The sequence below is a fragment of the Notothenia rossii genome, assembly GCF_949606895.1.
Source record: "Notothenia rossii genome assembly, chromosome: 4".
Classification (NCBI taxonomy): domain Eukaryota; kingdom Metazoa; phylum Chordata; class Actinopteri; order Perciformes; family Nototheniidae; genus Notothenia; species Notothenia rossii.
Genome location: NC_136902.1, coordinates 68,735,032 through 68,751,985, shown reverse-complemented (window position 1 = coordinate 68,751,985; position 16,954 = coordinate 68,735,032). Strand labels below are relative to the sequence as shown.

Sequence of the window (16,954 nt, the reverse complement as noted above, 5' to 3'; positions counted from 1 at the left end):
TGACTTTACAATCTGTTAGTACATTGTTAAAATGAGTGTTTTAAAGTCAAGGAATATATTTGTAGATTTAGGATTAGTTTAGGAAGCAAGTTAGTTAACCGGGGTTGAGCGGTTAGCTTGTTCAAAGCTAACAAAGGCAACCTACCCACCAGCAACATCTTGTTAGAAATTGACTTTTTTAATTGGTAAGTAAACCGAAAACGTAAAAAAAAGCAGGACTCAGTCGTAGCTGTAAACGGCACTAAACTGAATAAGGCTAGCTTTCCCCCTGTTTTTACCCCTGTCTTCATGCTAAGCTAACTATCGTCGGAGTGTAGCTTTTGGATGTATATGCCATGTATATGAGGATTGAACATGGTTCATAATAATGAATAATTAGTCGGCATAAAGAGTGCCATGCACAAGAGACTAGTTTGCACAAGAGTGCATGTCTAATGACATGCCCACGGCATGGGGAACCATGGGTCAATGTTGGTGAACACGAATCAATAGATTAAAAATCGTGTTGGTGAACACGAAATGCCGTGAGACTGGGTTGGTATATGATAGTGGTATCTATGTTCTCATCTATTTCTCTGCAAGACAATCAACAAGCAAAGTGTCAAACAGTTATTTTCAAATGTGCAGATCTGAAACACTACATACCAATACCAAAAAGGAAAATAGAAAAATGTAAACTTTAAATTACATTACTGGATCAGTCTATGGCCTTTTAGTCTGGTTATCACCAGAAGCAATGGAGTGAACACACAGTTGGCTATGGTTATTGTAAATGCTCCACAATATTTGAAGCATGATTACAACTGAATTTGTCTAATTTAATCACTACACTGTTCTCTCTGTCTCTATGACATATGCGCTGATTGCAGAGTCGATAGAGAGCGCCCCTGATAAGCCTTTTATTGTAATGTGCGCCAAGTGACTAAAAAAAGTTGCATGAAGTAATCCAGATGCAGGTTCGAGCACATTTTAACTCGCATAGAAAATCTGTGAGCGGGATGACAGTTCAGCCAGCCCTAATTTAAATGAGTGTAATTATATAAAGGTAGACTGGATCAACGCCCTTTTATGTTTCACAGCACCCTATTTTTGCAAGTGAATGAAAGTGATGACATGAATCACAATCAACACAAAGTGACAAACAAACTTATATTGCAGATTCAAACCAGTGCCATGCATTGATGATAATGAGTTACTTTATTTTTGAAATTAAACAACTGCTGCTGTATTTTGTGTTATGACGACTTGATGATGATTTGATAAAAAGAGGCAGCTATTTGGCCGGTATCCATAAACGATGCAAGGTGTTAAGAATGCATCAGTTCCGATGTTCAACCAAAACATCATTTGAGGCAGAGACATTTCCTTGTAGCTAATAAACAGTAAACAAATACCTCAAATCAGTTCAAACTGGGACATATTGAAATGCACAGGCTTGAGATTAATTTAAATAAGCCTGTTACAAAATCAACATTTTTGAAAAACATCATCAAATAATACCTGTTTTGATCTTACACTGTAACCACACATTATTAAACTGAATTTCATGAATTGTATCTGACCGTGAAATGCTGCTGGGGTTTTTGAAAGTGTGTGACTGACATCTAGTGGAGGATATGGATCATGAATGAGCCAATGGCACAACATGGCATGTATAGCATGTTTACATAAAAGGGCTTTATTTTAACCTTGTTTAGACAACTAATATTTTGAATTATGTTGGAAGGAAATGTAAACACATGCAATCACTGGTTGTGGAATATAAAAGTTTGAGAGCAGTGTATAAACAGACGATGTGCTGATGATGTTTTTGGACAAACGGTAGTTGAAGTGTTCAGCATGTGGATTACTGGTCATTATCACCACCCTCTCACAGTGAAGCAGAGGTGGAGGCTGTAACTCGACCTTGCCCCTTAATGGCTGTGGGACAATGGTGCCCCATCCCCTTGGCTGTCTACCCCTCTGTTGTGTCTATTTATAACGTCCAGACACAGTGCAGGGGTTATCAGGGGTGCCAGTAAACACAAGAGGACAGGCAGAGAGGAGCAAAGGGTGAGACCGTTTATTGTTATTGTTCAACTTATTAATTATTTGATGTACTAAAATTAAGATCTATTTGTGTTTTTTTGTATGGTGTTCAGTTTTCTGGTTGGGTTTCTTTTACATGTTAAATTATACTATACATATTTATACATACACATCCTCAGAAGATGATTCATAGTGCTGTATAACCAAACAGTTGCATGTTCTCTAACAGGCTTGAAACTCTTCTCAGAGGACCATTGTGTATATAAGTCACAATGGTGAGTGCATTTTTTATTTGTCATCAGAAATTAATGTATGTTATAAATTGTCATTATCATAATAATTGAAACTGTTTAACGTTTTTTAAGCCTTAATATAAACCTAGAAATGTCACCTTCTATGCTATTTCTCTCTGCAGGTGAAGAGCAAAACAATAACAGTGGATTATCATAGGCATTGTGACAAGTGCTATGATGTCCACTGTCAATTCCCGGTGCTGATCTGTGTCTCATGCAAGGTCATCAAGTGTCGTAAGAACTGTAGCGCAACCTTCCATATGTGCAAGGAAGAGGAGCACAAACTCCTATGTCCAAATGAGATGGTCCCCTGCCTCAATGTTAACTATGGCTGTCCTCTTACCATGCTGCGCCACAGGCTTGCCAAACACCTGGAGGTCTGTCCTGCCAGCGTGGTCTGCTGCTCTCAGGAGTGGAATCGCTGGCCTGTTTCAGAAAATGATCTAGCCTTCTACAGAAATGTTTCCGAAAACCTTCAAACTGAGAGGAACCTTGATGTTGCTATGGCTCTCAGGGACCAAGAGTTGCTGTTTCGATCCATCAAAATGAAGAACGTTTTTCCTGAGTTGATGGAGGAGGATGGTGCTGCTGGGATCGACAGTCCTGCAGGTGAAGCTACGTGCTCTTTAGATGTAGGTGCTTTCCTGGAAAATGGCTGCACAAGGATGGAGGAAGAACTGAGCCAAGAGGAGTTGGATGCTTTGGCAAAGAGCAGAGATGTGGATGGTATTCAGAACTACAGCTCCTGGGAGAAAGTATTCAACAAGGAGGAGGGGGGATGCAAGCAAACCCTGAAAAACCTGAAAAAGAAGGAAGGAAAGGGAAATGCAAAGGAAGAGCATGAATCCTCAAACTGTCAGGGGAAGACAAGAGACTCACAACCGCGCCAAGAAAATGCATCTGCCTCTCAAACCATGGATGGTGTAGCTGGCTTTGCGCCATGGGAAGACGGGGTCCTTGAAAGGTTAGGTAGAGAAGTCAACAATGCCGAATATAATAGGTATCTGGTGCAAAATGGGGCAATGTTGATCAACTTTGGTCAACTCCCTGCTTGCACCCCGAGAGAAAATGATTTTGTTTATGGGAAATTGGAGCCCATTGAGGTTAAAACCGTCCGCACATTTAATGTTCCTACCAGCTATCGGGCAAAGCGTAATTATCTGAGGGACTCCAGACAGAAGGTGAAGATGAACGTCGGTGTTGACACAGCAGATTTAGGCGTGCCAGTCGAGGATCTGCCAAAGTGTGACGAGATTAGCGCCACACTCCTGCTCTCCCTGGAAAAGGAACTGAAAGGACATTTAATCTCAGAGAGTGCGGGGAGGGACGGTTTTTACGTAGATATAGGAACACAAACGTACAACTTTGCCTCTTCCCCCTTCAAACATGATGCAACGTTAGCTGATGTTGTTGCAGACAAACCTCATGGTCTCTGTGTACAAGTTGAATCAGAATCTGTCACCAGAAGACACAACAAAGCAAGTTCAGCCTTCAGCTACATGTGTGGCCACTTCTTTCGCCGTGATGAATACAGCTCTCACTTTAGGAATGTGCACTCCGACATACAGGCCTCAATAAGTGGTTGGTTCCAACAACGCTGCCCCCTAGCATACCTAGGCTGCCATTTCACCCAGACCAGGTTTCACCCCGCTGGTCTTCAAGCTACGGTTAAATTCTGTCAAGATGTCAGCGCCTTTGTCCTCCAGCCAGATGTCCCCTCATTGCTTTGTGAAGATGGGAAAACCTTCAGCCCTCAGAGAAATGCTTCACATAATCAAAATTCCCTGGGCAGCCTGCCTCTGGAGATCCTTCAGCACATTGCTGGTTACCTTGACAGTTTTACATTATCTCAGCTGTCCCAGGTCTCCCATCTGATGAGAGGGGTGTGTGCCTCATTGTTGCAGGAGAGGGGGATGGTCTCCCTTAAGTGGAAGAAAAAGATATATTCCCATGGGGGAAGCTCCTGGAAATGCCGAAAGAAAGCAAGTACCCTTAAGATTCCTTTTTTCTTTTCTTTTCTGAATGCACTACTTTGGACTTCTCGCTGAAACCAATCAGTCTTTCCTTAAATTGAACTGCAGATGATTTATATAGCGTTGTCTTAATATAAGATGTTGGGGGTTAGGGTTAGGGTATATGGCCACACATGTGACGGTTATATCGCCATACTTTGAGTGCTACCAGTCCTATATATCTCATATATAACTTTGATCTAAAACTTGTACAATGGTAATGGAAAGTTAGCAGGAGGCCAAACTTTAATATCAGTTCCCCTTTAGTATCTGGCACTGTGCTATTTACTGTCCTGACAGCTGCTGCATTGTAAACACTCTCCAGACTCTCCATAGTCCTCTCTAACAATATTACAAACTGACTCACAGCCGTGTTGGCAACAGTTAATGGCTTTCCACTGAAGCAGCCACTGGAGAGTCGCTACGATTGTCTGTGTCCTTATCATAAACCAGCTGCATGTGGGGTCAGGCCCACTGGGGAAGTGTTTCGGAAAAATACATTTCATTTTCTTGGGTCGAAGCAATGTTTTAGCAACAAGACAGGTGAGCTAAATTATTATTAAGCTTTGCAATGCGTGGTATTTTCTACAGCTCAAATATCAAACAAATGAACAGCAGCTCTATAGGGGGTACGTTTATGTGTATATATGTTTGCATTACACCTGAGCTAGACTTTATACCCCATGGCTTAGGCCTCAAGTCCACAGGGACGCCTGGTGGTCTCGCGGTCTGAGCCTTGAGGACGCCCCCAGCTGGTTTTTCTAAATCCCATCTGGAATTATGAGTGCTTACTGTATCAGGATGATACTTTAAATTCTTTAGACTCATGACTACTGGACAGTTAAATACATCAAGTCTTTATATATTGAAGGAAATTGGGACACACTAAACAACAGCCAAAATATGTCAAAACATCTGTTTAAACTCAAGTACACACATTCATAAAGGCACACAACTCATCTGTGCTAGTCTGAAGTGTTTTGGAAGTAGTAAGCTACTGAACGAATGAGACTTGGAATATATTCTTTTTTCTCCAAGAATTCCAAATGTCATGGCTGGATTGTCTTATATAGATGGTCACTTTGTGATTGAAGTACTTCTAAATGAAATAATTATTCCAGTCAACTCGGAAAACATATGAAAACAACACAGCACATTTGATTGCTCTTTCAAATATTACATGTACCAGTTTGGATTGGATAAAAACATTTTTGTAGCATACAATGAGTTTTTTCTTACAGTTCTAAAACAAAGAGCCTTAATATAGGCCCTAAAGTTACGATTAACCAAACCAATCCATCTTTTGCTCACTGGCTACCTTTGCAACATTTTTCTTTATAATCTGTACAGTATAGTAGTCTTTTATAGAGCTAACAACAAGAAACCTACATATGTAGTGAAAACAATACCCTATTTACTTGAGGTAATGAAGGATAAATATAGTAGAAATGCTTAGGTGTGTATTTTCACATTGACTCTCTGTAGTGCAGTAATCGGAGGAACAAACAGCGTGCCGATGATATCAGCCATGTGGAATGGCCGAGGCTGGCTGCCAGTAAACACAATGCTGCCATCAGATGTGATCATTCATGGAAACAAGATGTTGATGATACTCTGTTGGCAACAGCTGGGTGTTTGCTCCCCAAATGAAGGGCATCATTTGTATACATTTGCAATGAATGGTAACATAAATAACATCATGCCTATGTGATCAAAATACTCCGAGATTAAGATTCCAAAGGTATTGAAATAAATGTTGTCTCATGGCCATTGATGCTGAACAGTTGATATATGCTTTGACAGCTGCCTCCTACACTAACTCCAGCTCTGTCTCTCTGTTTTACAGGTGTGGGAGTTTAGCTCTCTGTTTTCCTCTGTGGACAGATGGAGCTTCAGCAACAATCCCTCCATGTCAGATCACCTGAAAACCTGCACCTTTTACCAGAGAGAGGAGCACACTGAGCCGGTGGCTTTAGTCTGCCTGGGAGAGGTCAGCGACAAGCACAGAGGAGCAAAGCATAAAAGATAATGCTCATAGTCCCATAGCTCAGTGGGCGGACCACAACACGAGTGATGCCGCGTTTAGAATCACTCAGCTGTGTTACTTGTCCTCCAAATATACAGCTACTGTAGAGCAACAAAAGGGAATGCTGTGCTGCAGTGTGCTTTAGCCCTGCAGACATGAACTGAATTGTATTGCAAATAATTCATTTAGGCATGGACTCAATTTTGGATGTGATTGACTTAACCTCGAAATCATTGTGCGTGTAAGTAGGAACAATTGTTTAATATCTAATCATCCAGTGTTTTTACGCCTAAATGAACCCTCTGATGACACTTATTTCACAATTGTTTGAGAGATGTTTGGCATCCTGAGTGGACTCATGTTGTTTGTTCCATCCTATTTCAGTCTTGTGTTGAAAGCATTGTTTGAAAGACACGGGGGAGCTGTTGTTGACTGTTTCCATCATGACAAGACTGACATCTGCTGGAGAGACGCAGAGGTGCATCCTCTGTTAGGATCATTGACACTATTCCCATATATCATATTTAATGAGGCACAACATCACATGGGCTGTGATGAGGACACTGACAACTATGTTTCTCATTTTGACTGTCTTTTAAGTAAAATGAGAATGTGACCCTGATATTAATAATTCTGACTTGCAGTTGGCCTCATTTCTTTTCAGCAGCATACAGATAGTGGAATAAAAAATTAATATAAACTGTAAATTGTTCTTTTATTAATCAAAAAAGGTGTACATGTCAACCAAACACATTGTCTCCAATAACTACAGAGTCCCAGACACTTGAGGGTTTCGTAGTTTGTCAATCACCTCTGAAAGCATTTTGTTGCACAGGGCTGCATAGGGATTGAGAACCACAGCCTGTTGTCGAGCAAATTCACTTCCAAGTGCAGCCGCCTTTTCGAAATCTGCCCTGGCTTCATCATTCTGGCAGTCCAACCGACGTAGGAGGCCTCTCTGCACCAGCGCCTGGCAGGACGTCCGTCCAGTGCTGCCGCTCAGAGAGATGGCTCGGTCCAGGTCCCCCAGGGCTCCTGAGAGGAGAGGAGGGCACTGTGAGGCACACACACGTCTCCACTGTTGATCCCCAAAACGTAACATCTTACAGACTGCTCTCATTCTGGGTCTGCTGCAATATTCATTCTGAATCTAGCTGAATTTGTTTTGAATTACTTTAAGTATTGTAAGTATGTAGTCAGATAAGGCAAGGCAATAAGGCAATATTATTTACAGAACACCTTTCAGCACAAGGCAATTCAAAGTGGTTTACAAAAATGAAAGACATTAAGAGCATTAAGAAACATATTATAAAAGGGCATTTAAAAACACTAATTTAAAAGCAAAGATAATAAAACATGAATAACAAAAGGTACATGAATAAAAAGTGCAGTGTGAGATACACACATCTGAAATGTTTAGGTCTGACTCTAAATCATTTCTGATTTTTTAGCAGAAATAGTTTTCTTTGTCCTCACTTTCTTTCTACTTTCTTTTTTAACATATCCTTTAGTTATTTCAAGTGTTTCATGATAAACGAACCCCCTTTGGAGAAATCTAATCTGCAACCCAATATTCAGAAAATTCAACGAGTCCTGGGTTGATGTCTGTAGCATATACAATTAATTTGCTCCCAGACTTTCATGTGGCTTACTAGTTTTGGACCCCATCTGTAGTCAAAAAGTCAGCACTTAAGGTCCTTTCAGTATTTCTACTAATCACTTAGGCATACAGTAGTGACTTTTGACTTTCTGTTTGATAGGAGCGTCCTCCAAGGTTAGTTTACGGGCACAACCTCACAAAACCTGCATGTGGGGACTTTAACCCCAATACACTTAAGATAAGACAGTGTATCTACGGCCATTTTCAAATTATCATTCTAAATTCACTATGATTCACATTAATCGAAAAAAACTAATGTAATTTCAATACATGTACAACAAAGTGATCTTTTTTGATAAATACTATTCAAATAATATTAATTATATAACACTAAATTGCTACTGTGTGTTTTACATCAGTGATTCCGCCAATGCTCCGTTTATATTGCAGGTTTTGCATATTATTGTAAGTGACATGTAGGTGTTTTGTTGGAAATATTCAGAAAATCTTGTTAGTCAGCATGAACAACACCTGGCACCAGGTTGCAGGCAAATTGAAAAGCCTCACCTACAATTTCAATTTTAGAAACAGATGATGCAAGTCAAAATGTTAATTCTCCAGGGAGTGAGTGTAAAAACGGCACATTCATCATCACAGGTGCCAAACATATTAAATAATGCAATACATACAAATGGCAGGGGTGAGAAGTGATTATAACCGATACATTTGTCAGTGGTATGATATAATAATATAATAGAAAGTCTTTGCTTGACTTGAGTGTCAATGGGATCAGAATATATAACAATGATCTCATAGGCAGGAATTGGGTGAAACTAAGTGATCAAACTAAGGGAGGTGAATCAAGATTATTATTTTATCCTATTGACAAAAAATAATTGAGCATTTACAGTAACTTCAGACTACAATAAAAACGTAATAACATCTGTCCTTAGGCATTTTTATTTTTTATTTCTTTGACCAAATTACACAAATGTTGCTTATTGTGTGACCTTTTTTTGAACAAAAATGAAATAACTAACTTAATATATTTTCAATCCAGTCACTGAAACCCAGAGATGGCAAAAGTAAACACATCCTTTACTCAAGTAGAAGTACAGATACTCGTGTTTAAAAATACTCTGGTAAAAGTAAAAGAAGCATACTGACTATACTTCTTTACTCAAGTAAAAGTAAAGAAGTATGGGCTTGAGTACCCATAACTACCAACTATTTTATAGAGTAACTGACCTCCCTTTATATTAATAGAACAATAATGTCATTGTTAGCAAATGAAGGTTTCGATGCTGAACAACGGCAAAATGACAACATTTTCATTGGTCCCTCTTCTAATGAAGGATGCACGAATCGTGTTCAAATCAATAGGCACGCAATGACTCTAAATAATAATGATCACGCCACCAAACACAGATTAAAACTAAAGTAACCAACCTGTTTTGAAAATGTAAGAAGTAGAAAGTACAGATACTTGTGTTAGAAATGTAAGAAGTAAAAGTAAAAAGTCGTCAGAAAAATAAATAGTGGAGTACAGTACTGATACCAGAGAAATGTACTTAACCCTTGTGTTGTGTTCGAAAGCTGTTACCGTTCATGGTGTTCGCGGGTACATTTTGACCCATGATTTATCTCAGTCCAAAACACACAAAAAAAATGACTATCATCCATTATTGTTTTAACTACATCATAACTAACTTATAATGCATTCATAACCGTACAATCCTGTTGTAAGTTAATGTTATGGCCCAAAACACATTACACCACATATTGCATGCGTGCATGTGTGTGTTCAGGTTCAAGTGTTAGTGTACATATGGTAGGGGGGGGCAGAGGGAGGGGAGACCAGGTGCATGTTGCGAACAATTATTGTTACAGTTGATGTTACAGTGGGGCTGGGGTGTCTAAAGTCAAAGATGAATCTTGATTGGGCCAAAGTTGACCTTGAGTCACCCAAAACAATTCTGCTGGGTCTCCCCAGACCCGAACACCAAATTATACACTTCAAGACCTTCAGACTTGGCAAAAATTGTCAAAATCTGTAGTGTTTAAACAGTATAGCTGTTGTGGAGCAGTTCTAAAAAAAACTAGAGCGTAGTTATTATATAATTTTAACTTGAAACGGGTCACGGGAGACCCGAACACAACATAAGGGTTAAGTACAGTAACAAAGTATTTGTACTCCACTACTTCCCACCTCTGCTGAAACCTCCTATAAAAGGCTCTGAGATGCCTGGGGGATGCCCACTTTCCCCTTGTGAAACCCTCTGGTTTAGATGATATGACAAACAGCATGTAGAAAATAACATAACACAAGGAAAACTCAGGGCCTCTGAAGTAGCCTAGCACTGTTGAAAAAGTGCATCAGATAGACACAGCTCTGAAATGATGTCACGCTGTCCTCAAACTCAACAGTGTGATATGTCGGTGCACTGCGGTGACTGAGGAAAGGGTTATTATTGAGTGTGTAGCATGTACCTGCTGTGTTCCCCAGCAGCCGCAGGGCCTGGGCCCGGTTGTTGTAGGCTGAGGCTCGCTGAGGCAGGATCTGGATTGCCTGGCTGAACTCTTGAAGTGCAGCTTGCAAATCCCCAGCCTCTGCAGCAGAGACACCCCTCATCTCCAACTCTTTCACTTGCTTCAGCAACTCTGTGTCAAAGCCACTGTCTGGCAGAGGGAGATAAACAGGTTAAAAAAACACTCAAACTCAATTGACAGGCACCGTGGCAAGGAGAACACAGAAACGTCACCAAGAACTCAACTTGGATTAAAATGTCATGGTTTTTTTCTAGTCACAGAATCGAATGTGTTCAAATAAATTCAATATGCAATGAAATGATAAACATAAAAAGCTGTGACATGATATGTGTAGACACACCAAGTCAGAAGCTCACGCTTACCATCATCAATTAATTCCTCCTCTTGGTTCAGGCCGGGGACGTCTCCTAAGGGGCTGGTGGGGCTGAATATAGCCTGGAGTACAGCTCTGTCATGTGCCGAGGCCATCTTTCTATTGTATGTGAAGAAAACAAAGACAGAAATCAAGACAACTGAACTACAGCTGGGAGGAGAATTCTTCCTCCCCTAACTTCAGCCATTTCCACCAGCCAATCAAAGAAGGGGGCGGAAGCAGAGGTGGACTTTGAGCTTTGCCTTCACTGAGTACATCTGTATTTGGTTAAGTTAAAAATGCAGGTCAGGCCGGCACGCTGCAGAGCTACTGTTACACTGTGGGGAAAAGGTCTCAGAGGTATTCTGAAGATCTGCCAGTGCATACTCATGAAAACCTTTTTTAGCATGCTTTTCAAACCTTATTGGATTTATCAAATACCTCGTTTAAAAAAGAGATGCCCGGAGTCCCTGTACAGTTAAAGCAGGTTATATGGACAGAAAGCATACATTTATGAGACAATCAGTAACTGCTAGAGGATCTCTCATGCAAAGCCCTGGCTAATTTTGATTTAGTATTGGTTAAAGCATGGGAAGAGGTATTTCCCTGCTCTCCAAGGAGTACCAGGAACACAAAATCTCTGGTTGATTTTTTACCAACCCAGCAGTAAACAGGGCCAGCTCCACAAAGGCCTGACTGCAATTACCAATGCCACCAATAATTGTTCGCTTCAGTAGTTTAGTAGTTGCTTTATTGTATGTGTTGCTGTGGTTCATTGTTATGACGTTTTGCTTATCAAGGGGATTTTCTCAGTCTGATCTGAACAGCCAAAGCAAGTGTGCAAACCCATAGGGGGTCAACAAGTGACTTAGGAGTTTCATCATTCTAGTGGTGGGTTTCCATTCAAAAAGTATGTCAATAAACAACATCCTAGCCCCAACTGTCTGTAATAATAATAATCAAGTGCAACACTCAGATAGCCAGGTGCGGACTTTGTGGGCCCAGATTGTCCCAGGCAACCATTACAAAGCTAACTGTCATAGCCTGGTAGTTGAACGTTTTCCCAGTATCAAACTAATAAATGCTGCTTTGGTTGTGAAAGTCAAACTATGTTATCTACTAAGACCACATGTACAAAAATATCTTCTTACATTTTGTTACTTCCTATCTGGAACATAAGCCAGCGTGGCAGCTCCATCACACAGACCAATCTGGAGTGGTGGAGCTCTCTGGAACAGGCTGTGTACTGTATGGATGAACAATTTCCTCGTATTCACTGGAAAGCTCCAGTGAATGGAGCAATTAATGAGTTTCAGTCTGATAATCAGCAACAGGAATCCAATATCGTTAAAAATCCTTAACAATGGGGAACCATTACTGAGCAAGTTCAGGATGTAACTTTTGATTGCAGCCTTTCAGAGTAAGGCTGACACATCTGACACATCAGACCGCTAAGGAACACTATACATTCTACCACTGAGCTGTGCTGTTGTGACCTCCAGACAATCAAACTTTCCCAAGGGAATTGTCCATTTGCTCATCATCACCAGTATTTTTACAGCGCTGGCATCAGAGTATAACAGCTCTGTAACTATATTCTGTAATGGGAGATATCACCACGAAAATATTATGGCTAAAATCCTGCCTTCTTCTATAATTGCTGACTTGAAGGTTAATGAATTTTGAAGACTTAGTATGGAAAAATCTCCTCTCATTTAGTATTTGATGGTGTCTTGTGTCCACAGTCAAATTAGAACTAAGCTCCTATATTCAAATATATGGTGCAAAAACCATTATACTTGCCTAAAAAATAAAATAAATAAAATAAGACTGTTAAGTTTTTAATTGTATAGATATACAAATGTCAAAAGAAATGGTTGCATAAAGATATGAATTTAATTATTACTACAGCATGTGCAGTGTCTCTGATGTTTCGTCTGTCTGTGAAGTACCAGATAGCTCTATCTCTCCGGGTTCAAAACATTATTCAAATGAAACTGTCTGAGGAGTACAAATCTACTTTTGGTTCAACTGTTCACATTTAATACTGTGAATAGAGTTCTCGAATAGATACTGCCGTTGCTGAAGAAGTTACAACCCAAAACAGCACAATGCACCAAAATGACGTGTGATACTATAGTCCACATGTATGTAAATATACAGAATTTCTTCTACAGTCTTTGGGGGGCACTTTTGCGTGGTAACCTTGCTCAGACTACCATATCTTACTAGTTATGAGGAATAGTATATAGAAATTAGGATTTACAACCATAATATGCCGAACGGCTCAAAAATATATTCTGAAAGTAAAAGAGAGAGGACAGGAAAAGCATCACCAAATCAACAGAAAATCAGTGTTTACAACACATGAGTTAAGTTACAATGGTGAAAATAAGCAGTTTGGTTATTGTGGGATCTCCACGGCAACAAACACGAGTACGGAGGCCAACAAATAACGCTTGCTAAAAGAAGTGTTGCCTCATGTAACCAATGGAAGATAACAGCACCAACAGGGAAAATCTGAGAGCGGAAAAAGTAAGTGATAAGATAACAGGTAAGATTGCTAGAAAAAGTACAATCGAACATAGAAACAGAATGGCTTGTCATAGTTCTCATTGGCTTAGGAAGTAACAGCAAGTATCTCCAACAAAGTGTGTAAGTGAGTCACAGAGATGAAAACGGTTCCAGCTCAAAGCCTTTTCCAGTTGTGTCCAATTACTGTCAGCAGTGATCTGGAACAAGAAAGAGCTCATGGAGGTATGTGCTTTTGAGACCTTTAAAACGACGAGGCAGATCTGATGTTGAAGGATAGCAGGCGGAACAAAAAGTTTGTTAAGAAAATGGTCTCAAGTTGTCAAAGATTTTGATTTGGTACTTTTGCAAAATGTATTTTTTTTGTGCAGTTGGTTTTAGTTCACAGAGGATTTGGTTCAGTTGGTACTTTGTTTAAGTTGCAGCCTTATTGTTTTATTGAACATGGTATAAAGTTAACGTCATGTTCTTTTTCTAAAATAGTTTCAGGCCTGTAGGGCATATGCTACGGTTACAGATAAAATGCATTGCCAGTTCGTTCTTTGTAATGCCGACAATGGAGATGTGACTGATTCCTGGATGAAGGCCTGTGTGTATTTTGTATAATGACCCACCTACAGTTTTGAGTCAGTCGTTTTTAGATATTGTATGCAAAAAGGTGTATATGCACTCTCGCACTCTTTTATGTGGCTAGTTGCCTTTCAAATGCAAACAGGGTTAGATGATGGAGTGGGTGAGAAATAGATGTGACGGCATATATTTACATTGCATTTTTAAAAGAGAGTTACAATATGTACTCACATAAGCCTGTAAAAAAAGCTTAAGGCAAGGGAAATGTTTTGGGTGTGAAGTGCAAAGTAAATTTTCTAAATGCAAATTGATGTTGGATAATCGACATTGTATTCTAAGGTGGTCAACAAGGGCAAACGTAGTACAACGTCCCAAAACACTTCCATTAGGAGAAACGCGTTGCACTTATAGAAACGATGGAAACATAAAAACACAATAATGCCAAAACACATACAAGTGAAGAACAATCTTCAACAACTTGACGAATCATGCGCAGCGTTTACTTTAATTGCTGCATAAACGAAACACAATTATTGCAGCATTTTTTTATTTGCAGCGTGTTGTTTATGTGTCGCTTTTAATAAACCCTGCACATGATGGTCAATTTGGCGAATGTTTACTAAAAAATGCACAAGTGTTTCGTCATTTGCATGTGTTTTGGCACATTTGTTTTTTGTATATTTGCATCATGATTTCCCCTATTGGAGGTGCTTTGGGCCGTTTGCACCAGTATACACTATACAGTCTATGGTTTGCACCTGTCGGCCACCCTACACTTGTTTACTGTTCTAAAAACAACTGCATAAAAACATTTTACTTTTATGGAAAGAAAACACAGTGTGTCGGTTACAGGGGGTTCAATCACAGAGAAGCAATTAAAAATGGTTTTTCTTTGATGGTTTGCAGTTTGTAGCAATTAATGGGACTACTTTGATTACTATGCAAATATGATATACTTGAACAACCAGCACGCTTCTGCACAACATAGTTAGACTACTAGTTTGTTCACACTGCTCCTGACACCTGTTAGTCAACTTGATGTGTAGCATAAATCGAAAGCACCTTTTACAACCGGGCTGTTTTAAACCTGTGAACACAGACAGCCCTCCAGCTTGCTCCTTGCACGTAGCAGTGAGTGTACCTAACTCTGATGTCACTCTGATAAATTAGGACACCTAGAGCTACTGTGTCTGCTCGTTTAATGTTTCATACAAGCCGGATGCCCACATTCCGATTGTTCAGCATTTGTTGAGGAAACTATGAAGATTGTACCTGTTGAAAGGCCTTCCACCCGCCCGCCGTGGTGTTCAGAATTGGCAGCTTTGAAGCACACCTATCCTCCAAAAGAATCCCTGCTGGGTTCAAGCAGAGTAAGTGAGCTGCTTCCGCTGATATATTGTGAGTTAATATGTTGTGCAGTTTGCAGCTAATTTCGGCTATTGCTGCTTCAACGTTGCTTGCTAGCTGTTTGCATGTTTGAGCTTACTGTTTGGCAGTGTGCAGAAGACACTATAGTGTTTTTGTGTGAAGTGGTACAGTATATTGTCACGTTTGTTTATGTTGTGTGCTCTAAAATGGTTTTGCATCTCATGTCCCTGCTGGTTGCTGCCTTTTGGTTTTAATTATTTTCTTTTCTGTGCAAATGTTTTGTTTGTTAGGTTTGTGAATGTTTTCTAAGTGCTGCGCATGCGTTGTCAAGTTGGTGAAGATGTATGCATTTGCATCATGATTTGTGATGATATGTGTTTTGGTGTTTACATAATCTTTCCCAATGTAAGCGTTTTGAGCTGCTGAAGCTACCTTTTTAGTATTCTCATGAACAAAAAACGTGCAAAATTGCTTAGCTTAAGCTAACAGTAACAGCTTCATTTTCTGTCTGTTGTAATCTTAATTTAATCATTAAATAATTTTTTTTCAATTGGCATATTCATTTCTTGCATCATAAGATTTAAAAAAAAAAGTGGCCCAGTTGACATCCTCACATTATTGGGTAAAACTGAAATATATTCCATTTACATTTATCTCAAAAAATGACAATTGGAAACAGCAGGATATGTGAATGTGTCACTTAAGAGACACATTTTGCAAGAATATTATACGTTTAATGATATTTTTATGCTAGAGCTAGACTAATGCTACTGGTTCCAAGTATCTAATTAAAAATGCTACTACTGTACCTTGGTAACCTATGGAAAAACAAACACTTAATTTAACTGTGGGGCAAACAAATCTGATCTGGACAAATTACTACAAGGTTTTTAAAAGGCACACACTTTAGAGAGTATTTGCCTGGATTATAACATGCCAGGATTATTTGCCTGGATTATAACATGCCAGGACGATTAAAAAAAGATCTTCAGGCTTGATGTGCAGAGAGAGGTTTTATTTTTTACCACTTGAGAGAGCTCTTGCTGCTTTTATTTCTGCTGGATCTCCAGTTCCTCCCTCACCAAGTCAGCACACACAGTTTGATCCTGCAGGACTCCTATTTTCTGCAGGGTAATAAGAGTTAAAGAGTGAGGGCTAGGCTATCATGTTCACGGTCACTCAGTTAGCAGGGGATTTTCTGCCGAGGCCCAGTTTGTCCCCCATGGCCTCCCCTATAGTGCAAAAGTGGAGAAGCAATTGTGTGAGGATTATCAGTCTCCTATTACTGCAAATGTCACTGCATCAGCACCACTCAACGTGATTATGTCAATAGGGAAACACATTGGCAGTGTTTACTGACTCCAGAAGATAGAGCTGAGAGAGTGGAGCTGCACTTGCCCGCAGGCCAAAAGGGAAATTAACAGATAATCAAGAAACACTGACCCTCAGTGGTAGTACTGCTGTAAAACCTAATAAAAACAAATAGCAGTGAACACATCCTTATTTCCTCTAAGCAATTACAAAGACAACAGATAGATAAAATCCGACTGCAACAGCAGTGTATAAATAATGAAGCAAGATTCACTTAGGTACTTATAGTAAATGGGACAACATTTCTGCTCA

The 16,954-nt window shown here is 39.8% G+C and overlaps 2 protein-coding genes across 3 annotated transcripts in view; one reads left to right on the top strand and one right to left on the bottom strand.

Moving 5' to 3' along the window:
- The first annotated feature begins 2,016 nt into the window (after nt 1-2,016).
- On the top strand, nt 2,017-7,066 carry LOC307036126 (F-box only protein 40). The gene is made up of 4 exons (XM_079676150.1): nt 2,017-2,052; nt 2,258-2,303; nt 2,444-4,303; nt 6,180-7,066. Exons 2-4 carry the CDS (start codon nt 2,301-2,303, stop codon nt 6,360-6,362), a joined length of 2,046 nt encoding a protein of 681 aa, XP_079532276.1. The 5' UTR covers nt 2,017-2,052; nt 2,258-2,300; the 3' UTR covers nt 6,363-7,066.
- Nucleotides 7,056-16,954, bottom strand: part of ttc36 (tetratricopeptide repeat domain 36) — a gene marked incomplete at its 5' end in the record, with an annotated part of 34,806 nt that continues 24,907 nt past the window's right edge. For both annotated transcript variants that reach the window (XM_079676151.1, XM_079676152.1), the window contains 3 exons: nt 7,056-7,394; nt 10,450-10,638; nt 10,872-10,981. In XM_079676151.1, coding sequence (XP_079532277.1) covers nt 7,126-7,394; nt 10,450-10,638; nt 10,872-10,981 — 568 coding nt within the window. In that variant the 3' untranslated portion in view covers nt 7,056-7,125. The remainder of the gene's footprint in view (nt 7,395-10,449; nt 10,639-10,871; nt 10,982-16,954) is intronic.